The 11,238-nt window shown below is 35.8% G+C and overlaps 1 protein-coding gene across 1 annotated transcript in view; it reads left to right on the plus strand.

Annotated features, from left to right (window-relative positions):
* SEC63 (SEC63 homolog, protein translocation regulator) overlaps nt 1-11,021 on the plus strand; it is a 71,196-nt gene extending 60,175 nt beyond the window's left edge. Inside the window, exons 19-21 of the mRNA XM_068551338.1 lie at nt 2,330-2,428; nt 6,160-6,264; nt 7,230-11,021. Coding sequence (XP_068407439.1) covers nt 2,330-2,428; nt 6,160-6,264; nt 7,230-7,373 — 348 coding nt within the window. The 3' untranslated portion in view covers nt 7,374-11,021. The remainder of the gene's footprint in view (nt 1-2,329; nt 2,429-6,159; nt 6,265-7,229) is intronic.
* Nucleotides 11,022-11,238: the final 217 nt, after the last annotated feature.

The raw sequence follows: 11,238 nt of genomic DNA on the forward strand, positions 1-11,238 counted from the left end.
TTCAAATGTCAAGATTTCGATTCTTTTTTATGGCTAAGTAATATTCCGTTGTATATATGTACCACATCTTCTTTGTCCATTCATCCATCAATGGACACTTCAGTTGCTTCCATATCTTGACTACTGTAAATAATGATGCGGTGAATTGCTGTGTAATTGCAGTAATTGCTTTTCAAATTAGCAACTTTGTTTTCTTGGGGTAAATTGCCAGAAGTGAAATTGCTGAATCATTTGGTAGTTGTAGTATTTTTAATTTTTTGAGGATCCTCCATACTGTTTTCCATAGTGGCTATATAAATGTAACTGTAATTTTATTGTGCTCTGTGTCCTAGGCAGTTTTACAGATATTTTACTTGTATTATCTCAGTTTATGTTCACAACACAGCGTGAGGTAGGCATTCATCACTTAACAGAGAAAAAAGTGAGGTTTAGAGAAGTGAAATAATCAGGTCTGGATGGCTTTAAAACAGGCATTGGCAAACTACTGCCTACAGACAAATCTGCCTCCCAGCCTGTAAATGAAGTTTTATTGGAACAGAGTCACACTCATTCTTTTTGCAATACAGTGGCAGAGTTGAGTAGTTGCAGCAGAGACTCTGGCTCACAAAGGCCAGATGTTTATACAGTTGGCCCTCGGTATCTGTGGGTTCTGCATCTGCAAATATGGAGGGCCAACCGTACCATGACACTTTATGTAAGAGACTTGAGCATCTATGAATTTTGGTATCCTGGAGGTGGGGTGGTCCTGGAACCAATCTCCTGTGGGGTACAACTGTACTCCATTTTGAGTCTGTTATGTTTTACACATTTTGTGTGTTCACAACACACATAGACGAACATATATATACACATATACCTATTGTGGTAGTCTTAACCCTTGGGTTAAGCAGAAGTTGGGTTAATCATGCACTTGTGATCTGTTATTCTGCTTATTAATGTTGCAGTGCCTTGTAGTTTAAGGCATTTAAACAAAAACTTTTAGCTGAACTTAGTGTAGCATTTTTAGAAAGATAATAAAACAAATTTTAATGTCTTAGGATTGAAATGCAATAGAAAGTGCAAGTGATTTTGGCTTAGAAGCATAAACATTTTTCCTACGAAACTATTTTCAGTAAAAAGTCATTTTTTTAACCTTCTTTTGGATAATTGAGACTTTAGAATAGTCTATTGTTGTTTTGGTTGATTATTTGGAATATCCTAGAATTTATTTTTAGCTACAAAACATTTTTTTTTTTAAAAGCCATTTTAGAAAGATATTGTCTCTACCCAGTTCTTAAACAGTGGATGCGAAGCAGATGACTGTTTAGTTACTGACCTGTGCTGTAATACAGTGACGGTTGCTGGGCACACTGAAGTTTGGTACTTCCAGACTAGTCTTCTAATTTTTGTTTTAATAGATTTTTGTCTCCTGTCAGTGCTCTCTGCTACCATTGTGCATTCTGGTGGCAATTTTTTTGCCCAGCTCTTTTTCTGTTCCTAATCTTCTATGAAGTACAACTAAAAATGCTGAGCTTATTAAAATCATGTGCAGTAAAAGGTATAAACAGGCTCTTGGAATCTGAGATGCTCTCTTATGAGTAATGTGTTTTAATATATTGATTTCTGATATTGTTGCCCAAGTCCCTTCCACTCCTACTTTCTGGCTTTTGCTTATTACTAGGTAACATTACTAAGATTATTTGCTAAATGATATTGTAATAGTTCATACTGTTTTCTTTTTTAGCATATCTTTTGTCATTTACAATTAATCAGGGGTTTTTAATACAGAGGTTCATCAATAGCGTTTAAGGGGCCATTTGAAACACCAAAATTACATACAAAAGTGTTGTGGAGAGCAGATCTACAAATGGTTAAGAACAATTTATTCATTCAGTAAATATTTATTGACATCTATTTTGTACCAGGCACTGAGTCTGTGCTGGGGATACAGCAACGAATAAAACAAGGAAAATACAGTTGGCCCTCTGCATCTGTGGGTTTTGCATCCGTGGATTTGACCAACTGTGGATTGAAAATGTTAGGGGGGTACATTCCAGAAAGTTCCAAAAGGCAAAACTTGAATTTGCTGGGTACTGGCATAGCATTTACATTGTATTAGATATTATAAGTAATCTAGAGATGAAACAAATCATATGCAAATACGACACCAGTTTATATAAAGGATGTGAGCATTCATGGATTTTGGTGTCCACATTGTGGGTGTGGGGGGGCGTGTCTGGAACCAGTCCCCCTCAGGTACCAAGGGATAACCATACCGCTAAAATGAGACAAGGCAAAATTGTATTTCTCCAACTCTTTTTGGTTATTTATACTCTTTTTTTCTTTGCAGGAAAAACAAGAATGGTGGTGGCTTTATATCGCAGATAGGAAGGAACAAACGTTAATATCTATGCCATACCATGTGTGCACACTAAAAGATATGGAAGAGGTAATTATCCAACAACATCATTTAAATATAGAAAACAGTATAGAAATCAGTTTATCGTATTTGGCTTATTACATTTTATTTAAGACACATTTTATAACTATTCTCTGACATCTTTTTGGAGAGAGCTCATTGGAAATTTATAAAGTACTGAACTACAACTTGGTAGTCTTCTAAAACCTTGTTCTCAACTTATTTTGGGGAGTTTTCACTGTTACTATCTCAGAACACATGCCTTACCTTATCTCCAGAATTTAATTATGTTTTAGAAAAATTTATGATTTTTATCCTCTTTGGGTTAGTGCTCAGATATATACCTCTTGTCTTAAAAAACAAATATAAGAACTGGTGATTCGTGTTTTAGAGTGGAATTTTTTATTACATTGCATTGTCCACTGTCAGTGACATCACTAATATAGCTTTGTGATGAACATATTTTGCCTTGGATTTTCTTGTTTTTCTTCTTGATTTTTTATGTTATTTTTCTAGGAAGAAGGTTCTGTCTACCTGGACTTGGTGGACAAGAGCAAGGCTTTGAATTTCAAGATCTATGATGATGATTTTTAATCCAAAACGTTTTTTCCCACCTTTCTAACCAAGTAGTACATGTATGAAGTAGTTTCTTGTTTATTTGACACTTAGAGTTGGTACCAACTTAAGGGTATTTCTTTGACAGAGTAATTTTAACATTTTTTTAAATTTAAATTTTACCTATTTTTGAATGGATAATACGTTCACCTAGTTAATATTTCAGAAGATATACAAAAGTGCACACATTGAAATATCTTGTATCCCTGTCTCTCAGTCACCCATTCCACTTCCTGGAGACCATCCGTGTTATCAAAATTTTATCTGTTCTTCATGTGGTATTGTAAATTACAAGCAAATATGTAGGTATATTCTCTTCAGTTTTGCACAAAAGGTAGCATATACCATGTTCTGCACCTTACCTTTTTCTCTTAGTGACATAACTTGGAATTTGCACCAAGTTATGGTGCAAATTAATTTCTGTATTAATTTTTGTTAGTACAGAAAAAGCTTCCTCATTTGTTTTTACAGCTGCATGATATTCTTTTGTGTGGGAGTTAGTTTATTCAGCACTCAGCTGTTTGGTGGACTTACAAGATGTTTCTTGTCTTTTGCTGCAATGAATAACCTCATGTCATTTTGCACATGTACAAACATATCTATAGGATAAATTCATAGAGGTAGAATTAATGAATCAGAGGCCCTGCACATTTGTAATTTTGATATTGCTAAATGTTTATTTCTCCATAGGGAGAATGAATGTTCAAGTGTGCCCATTGCCTCTCAGTGTGTGAGACATATAAAAATGTGGCATGCACGTTATGCCCCCATAGACCCTTCATCTATGAGTTTTGACCTCTTTCTTTTTTATTTTTTCATGCCATTGACATTTTTGAAGAGTCCAGGCAAGGTATTTTATAGAATATCCCTTAATCTGAATTTGTCTTATTGGTTACTCACGCTTATATTCTTCTCAAATATTTTTGGCAAAAATACTGCGTAGGTGATGTAATAACCTTCTTAGTGCATCACATCAGGGGCACATTATATCAGTTTGCCTGATATTGGTGATATATCATGGTTGATCATTTAGTTAAGACTTTTCTCTGTTGTAAAAAGTATGTCTTCCTCCAATCTGCGGGGTGATACTTGGACACTATGTGAATACCCTGTTCTCCAACAGACTTTAACCCACTCATTTTAGCATATGTTGATGATTCTTGCCTGAATCAATTTTTACTATGCTGGTTGTATTCAGTGTAGTTTTAATTTTATATTTCTCTTAAGAGGGAAACTGTACATCTTTCAGTGTGTTTGAATCATATTTCTTTGTGTGTGTTTTTGTGACCATTGTTCATTTTTGTTGGGTTATTGGTCTTTTAAATTGGTTTGGGGAACTTTTTTTGTTTAAACATTATGAAATCAGCCCTTTGTGATGTGTATTGCAGATATTTCTCCCCAGTTTGTGGCTGTTTTTATCAAGCAAAAATAGAAATATTTACTCATTTGTTTATCCATTGGTTTATTTGGGTGCTTGATGGTGTGATTTAGTAGTTTTTTTCATTTATGATTTCTAGGTTTGATGTTACAGTTAGAGGGGCCAAACTTTGAGATTAATTTAAGAAAAAATTCTCCCATGATGTTTTCTAACTTGTTTGTTTTAATGGCAAATTTGAATATATAATCTTGCCAACAAAATCTGGATTTTGGGAAGTGGAGGCAGATTACCAGAACATCTAAATGTCATCATAAAAATGTATTCTTCCTTTGTCCAAGTGGAATAGAAACTTCTAAGGGTTCGTAAATTTTTGTATTTGAAGTTCATTAGTATATGATAGGAAATAACATATCTTTTTGACCTGGTAAGGCATTGGACATCTATAAAGAAAAAATGTATTTCTCCTGTGTGTTTCTCCTTTACTCTAACACTACTGCCACACTCTCAACACTTCTGATACCAGTTTGTGGGCTTTTCCCCACACCAAGCAATTCGCTGTGACACCAGCTGAGTGTCCTGTGGTTTAGCTCAGTGCTGACATTGTCTACCTGGATATCTACCTCAGGTTAAGGGTTCAGTCCCACAAGACTGCTGTTCCCCCACTCCCCATCTTTAGATGCCAGTCACAAGTCCCAGGTTGTCACCTATACTTCTGACCAACTGGCTGTAAATCGTGGTTCCCATGGTCCCCCTCCTTGGGTTCAGTAATTTGCTAGAATGGCTCACAGAACTCAGGGAAACATATTTACCAGTTTATTATGAAAATAGTATGATAAAGGATATAGATGAATATCCAGATGGAAGAAATACCTAGGGCCAGGGTATGTGGGAAGGGGCATGGAGCTTCCATGCTCTTTCTGAGCAATCCACTCTCCCAGCACTTGCACATGTTCACCAACTCGGAAGCTCCCTGAACCCCTACTTTGGGGATTTTTATGGAGGCTTTATCACAAAGGCATAATTGATCATTAGCTCAGTTTCCAGCCCTTCTCTGGAGAATGGGGGCGTGGGACTAAAAGTTCTAAGCCTCTAATCGTGGTTTGGGCTTTCTGGTGACCAGTCCTCATCTAGGAGCCCACCAAGAGCCACCTCATTAGAAGAGAACTCATTCTTATCCAGGAAATTCCAAGGGATTTATAAGCTCAGTGTCAGGAACCAGAGTCAAAGACCAAATGTTAGAACAAAAGATGCTCCTTGTGCTCTTATCACTTACGAAATTACAGGGGTTTGAGGAGCTCTGTGCCTGGAACTGAGGGCAGAGGCCAATAATATATATTTTCTATTATCTCACAACATTTGTCATAGAAATAAGAGAATTTGGCAAGAACTGTTTCCTCTCTGGTGAAGTCTGTTTTAGCCAATTTCATTTATTTTACTTTTATACCCAACTTCATTCAAGTTGTGAAGATGTGATGGTCAACATAGAACTTGGTTGCTTTAAATATGCTTTCTTGAATTGTGGAGATAGAAATTAACCCCATCAATTCTGCCTCTTTTTGTTTTCTTTTTGTATAGTATATATATGACATAAACATCATATATGTATGTATTTGTTGTTGTTAGAACTTTTGTAACATTTATTAGGACCTCCTGTGTCATCTGAGTAAACCCTAGCTATTAAATACTCTAGTCTAAATATTTTAGGAGTGAGCTGTTGTTTCTTCCACTCCTCAAAATACAGATTTTAAGTGCTGATTTTATATTCTAGGTAGAACTGAAGTTTCCTGCACCAGGAAAGCCTGGAAATTATCAATATACAGTGTTTCTAAGATCAGACTCCTATATGGGTTTGGATCAGATTAAACCATTGAAGGTAAGAATAATGACTATGCAGTAAATATGGTTGTCTATTTGAATAAGTGCTTAATATACTGGAGAAGCTTTTCTAGTTTTGAAATGTAGAATAATAGAAAAAGAGGTCATCTCATACTTTTGGGTAATATACTTGATGGACTACTCTTTCAGTAATAAACTTAAGTTGTATTAACGGAGTATAATGATTTAGAACCTTGAGTATAACTTACGTGATACATTTTAATGTGCTGTAATATGCTCTTACTTTACAGGGCCTCACCAAATGGGTTCTGTTTTCTTTAAAAAGCACATGTGTTTTCCCACAGATTCCATTGTAGTGTTTGTTGATTTCCAAAACTAATTTGTTTTTGATCATTTTAGAGTATACATTTGTGTATCATTTGAAGCACACTCCCATCAGTGTTTACCATTTCACTTGAGCTTTTTATAAGAGGCATGCTATTGTGTTAGAGACACTGTGCTGAAGAAGTATTGTTGCACTCTATACTGGAGACCTAAGAGAAGGGAGCCAGCAAAGACATACCTTTTTTTCCCCCACGAGAATACTGTATTTCTTTCCATTGGCTGTAGAATGTTACTTCATGAGTCTGGAGGCTGCAAATACCTCTTTGGAAGTCACACTTGAGTTTTTCTTCATCAGCAGAAGACTTATTAAGACATTACTCTGTGTTCTCGCTCAAGAATAACAATTATTCCTCTTTCATGTCACAGAATAAATAGTATAAGCTCCTAAAATCAAACTATCAAACTACATTAGAAATTTAACTATACTTGCATGTTAGTAGATTCACCTTTTTATTTCTGGGATGAATATCTGTTCTAAATCTGTTAAATTTAGAGTTAAAAGCATAAAATCTATCTCTTTATAATTGCTGCAGTCAAAGAAAACCTTTTCTTTACCAGGTATTTCTCCCATTATTCCTCCCCAAGTTTCTGAAGTCTACATTTAATTCTTTTTTATAGTTGGAAGTTCATGAGGCTAAGCCTGTGCCAGAAAATCACCCACAGTGGGATACAGCAGTAGAGGGGGATGAAGACCAGGAGGACAGCGAGGGCTTTGAAGATAGCTTTGAGGAAGAGGAAGAAGAGGAGGAAGATGATGACTAAGCAGTACTATGAATGGACCACAACGTTTGCACATATTTGCAAATTTTTGCTGTTTTGGAAGTGTGTAATAAACCAGAAACAGTGCAGAACTGATGTTGAGGGAGGTGTTAGTTCTTTACTAGAAATGGGTGCATAATATAACTAGGCAGTGGTGGTGCCTTGGTACAGTCTGAAAAATGCTTAAGGCTTGTGAAAGCCTTTCAAGTATGGGCTGGTGCATTTATTTCATCTGAAAATGATAATAAACCCTTTGTTATAACTGTCCAGAAGTGTGGGCTATGTATTATCTGATCATTTGTGGTCCCAGTGAAAGTAAAGGTACATGAAAAACAATCTATAAATGAGCGACTTTTCTTTGTTTAGCTTTAGTTTTAACAAACGTTAAAGTATGATAAACACCACAAATGTTTTAAGTAACATCTGCTCAAGTTTTAATCTCTTGGTAAGCTCTATTATTCATTTATTGACATTTTGCAGTGATACAAGAGTATTTATAACAGCTCCATTCATAGCTTTAAACATTTTATTTTTGCCTATCTTGGTCGTAAGTTGGCATTCTGTCACATTCCACATAATATAGAGGGCTACGTTTTGGGATTTTCCTTTTCTTAATTGCCCAGAGTTATCAGATTATAAAAATGGCTTTTAATGGCTTAAAACATTTTTAAGCCTCTATTTTAGCAGATCAATACAGGATCTAATTCTTTTTATAAGCTGTAGATCTAAAAATGATTGTGGGACCATATGTTCTCTGATATTGGTGACTTACGTTATTAAACCTTTTTTAAAAGGTTCATTATAAAAGCTGAAATACATTCTTAGCTTTTAATCTACCTGACTCTATCAGAAGCCTTTTAAGGAAAAATATAACATGCAAACGAGGCATTTTTTTGTATTCATTTTGGACTCCTGTCAATAAAATAGAAGTTTGACTCACTTTACGTTTGTAATGGTGTGTCTTTTTACTCCCAGAAAGGGATATGATAGGATAATTCATTCTTTTATTTTTCAACTAAAAATTTAATAATAATGTACATGACTGCTGAAGTGATTGCTATTTCTGTATACTTTAGAAAAACCCATGATTGGGAGGAATTTCCCCCTCACACTCCCACAGGGTAGTGCGTATATAGAGCAGAAATGTGTACATGATGAGTTATTGCGGTATTAGTATTACTAGATACGGAGGAAGCGTAAGTCTCTATTAGAGGACTGATTGTAATAATCCTCTCCTATCTAAATCTCCACAGACCAAAGTACTCTTGGAATACTAATTTGTGACCTTGTTTATTTAGAAGGTTGCCACTTTCCATGCAGAATTACCACTGGTGTTTTGTAACTGCAGTAGTTGGAAATAAAATTTGAAATTTAACCGAAAACATGAATGGGGGTTTTTTTGGTTCTAAATTTAGGTTGGTTCTAAATCCTATAATATGGTCAAAGCAGTTTTTTCACTGGAACCTCCATCACCTATTTTTCTTTTAAAGGTGTTAGTGAGACCCTTCCTTGGGAAGCAGAAGCGCCACTGAGGAATTGTTTCATTTTATAAGTAGAGGATGGGTTTAATTTTTGAGTCAGGTTTTGCTGGGAAGCTGCTGGTCACCTAATTGAGGTGGAAGGGAGTGAGCCAGCCTGTAGCATCCAGTGAAAGGAGAGGTTAGAGAAAACGCAGGTGGCATGAAGGCAAGGAAAGTGAGCAAATGAAACAATGTGTAGTATGCGCAGTCCTGGTTTTCTTGAAAGATACTTTTCAAGAAAAGTATTTCTATTCTAGTGGCGATTTTGTCTTAAAGAGGCTTTGTAAGTTATTCAAACAACTGGCTTCTTTCTGATTTTAAGGCTAGAGGATGATTTTACAACCCAGTAACTCACCACAGTGCTTAAAAAAACAACATCACCTCGTTAGGAAACCCTACTAGCCTGTTTTCCTTTGCCATTTGTGTGATATATGTGTACTTCCTAACCAAATAGTACATTTTCTTCTAATGAGTACTTTAGGTAAGCTCTTTCCATATTGCAATAGTGAAAGAACTGAGCCTTCATTTTATAGTTCTCATCTTTCCAGCAAGTCTCTGAATTCTACATCCCTTCTTTCTTTCTCTATTATTGAGATTTAATAACTAATTTACCCTGGTTTGCATTTAATCAAATGGAAACTTTCATTGAGTGCAGTTTCAGTTTTGTTCCCATCAAGAAACACTGACATTTTGTCAACAGAATAGATGAACATATAGACGAAAACATTCAGTGTGCATATACAAAGTGAAACTGGTTATTTATGAAATTAAGCTACTTAAATTGTATAATATTTTTATCTCTTTAAATTGGTGAAGTACCTATTAAAAGGTACTCGTCCAGAGGAGACCACAATTGAAAGTCTTTCAGTTGTAAATTTTTGTGTTATGAAACTTGATTGAGGCCCCACCTGCATATCTCAATCTCGAAGTCAGGTGTTCATGTCCTTTAAAATTAAAAAAAATTTTTTGGTGAATATTTTTGAAAAATTGAGTACATTGAATAAGGTTTTCTGTGTAGAACATTACTGTCTTCTAGTTCTCCCAGCTTGCACTGAGGGGTGCAGAAGGATAATGCGCCTGGTCTGGCTGCAGGGCTCCACGGCGAGGTGGAGGCTCAGGCCCTGGGGGGAAGCAGGGCGGGTGGACACCAACGGACTGATGCGGAAAACGGGGGCAAGGGTGTTGAGGAATGTAATGAGGTTCTCTAAGCATATTATTCTCGACCATAACATTTATCCAGTTATTCACTTCAGCCAATAAAAACCAGATACTGGAGTGGTCTTTAGCAACAATTGTTATTTCAAATGTAATTCAGCAAGCACTTCGCATATTTTTCGAGGGGTTGTTCATCATTCATCACATATTTACTGAGTTTCAGTGTGGCTGGGTCTGTGATTGGACACTGGGGCTGTAAAAATCAAAAGAATTTGCGTTCTTAATGACTCACAGGTATTAGGGCAGGCAGATGTGTGGCAGTCTGTTTTAATCCATTTGCATTGGCTAATGACCATTGTTTGGAATGCCTTTTTTTGTTTGTCTTTCCACTGTAGGCAGAGGAGTTTTTTTAGGTGCTAGCTACTTGTTGGCTTAAAAAAAGAAAAAGGCAAACCTTCATCCTTTATTATTAAGTATTTCTTTAAAGCATTTTCCTCCCCAAATATTCTTATTCAACTCCATGAAATCCCCTATTTAATCTGCCTTATGGTAACTGAAACAGCTATCAGTGAACCATAATGTGACATTTTACCTACCGGCTGTGCAGTGATTAGCCCAAATATGTCTGAAAAAGTTAGCATCAGGCATCTTCACACATTTAAACTTGATGCTAGGGCTATTTTGCAAAACTAAAAAAAAAGCTGTGATCTTGTACATTTTTCTGTAACTTGAGCTAAAAATTCAAGTCTAGCAATCATTGGCCTGCTTTAGGGCTGTGGTTTCAGGTGGGGGCGTGTACATCCCAGGAATATGCAGGTAATCAGTCCACTGGGAAAATGTTAAAGTGGTTGTTTGTATTTAATCTCAGCCTTTTAAATTTCTATTTTTATGTGTTTTATAATGTACATAATATATTGTACAATTGTACACTTCTATAATTTGTAAATAAATAATACATTTATTGGTGCATTATACATTCTTTTCTGATTTCAATGCATGATCAAAATATTTGGATATGCTGCTTTGAAGTGTTGATATACTGCCATTTAAGCAAAAAGGAAGGTTTGGACCTTTGGCACTCACCATTTGAGTTCACAAAACAATGCTACTCTGCTGGAGTCAAAGGGTTGGCATTCACTGTGTAGCAAAGTGATATTTTTTGAGGTGGAACTGAGTAGGTTTGGTGATGGGGT

The sequence above is a fragment of the Eschrichtius robustus genome, chromosome 9, assembly GCF_028021215.1.
Source record: "Eschrichtius robustus isolate mEscRob2 chromosome 9, mEscRob2.pri, whole genome shotgun sequence".
Taxonomy (NCBI): domain Eukaryota; kingdom Metazoa; phylum Chordata; class Mammalia; order Artiodactyla; family Eschrichtiidae; genus Eschrichtius; species Eschrichtius robustus.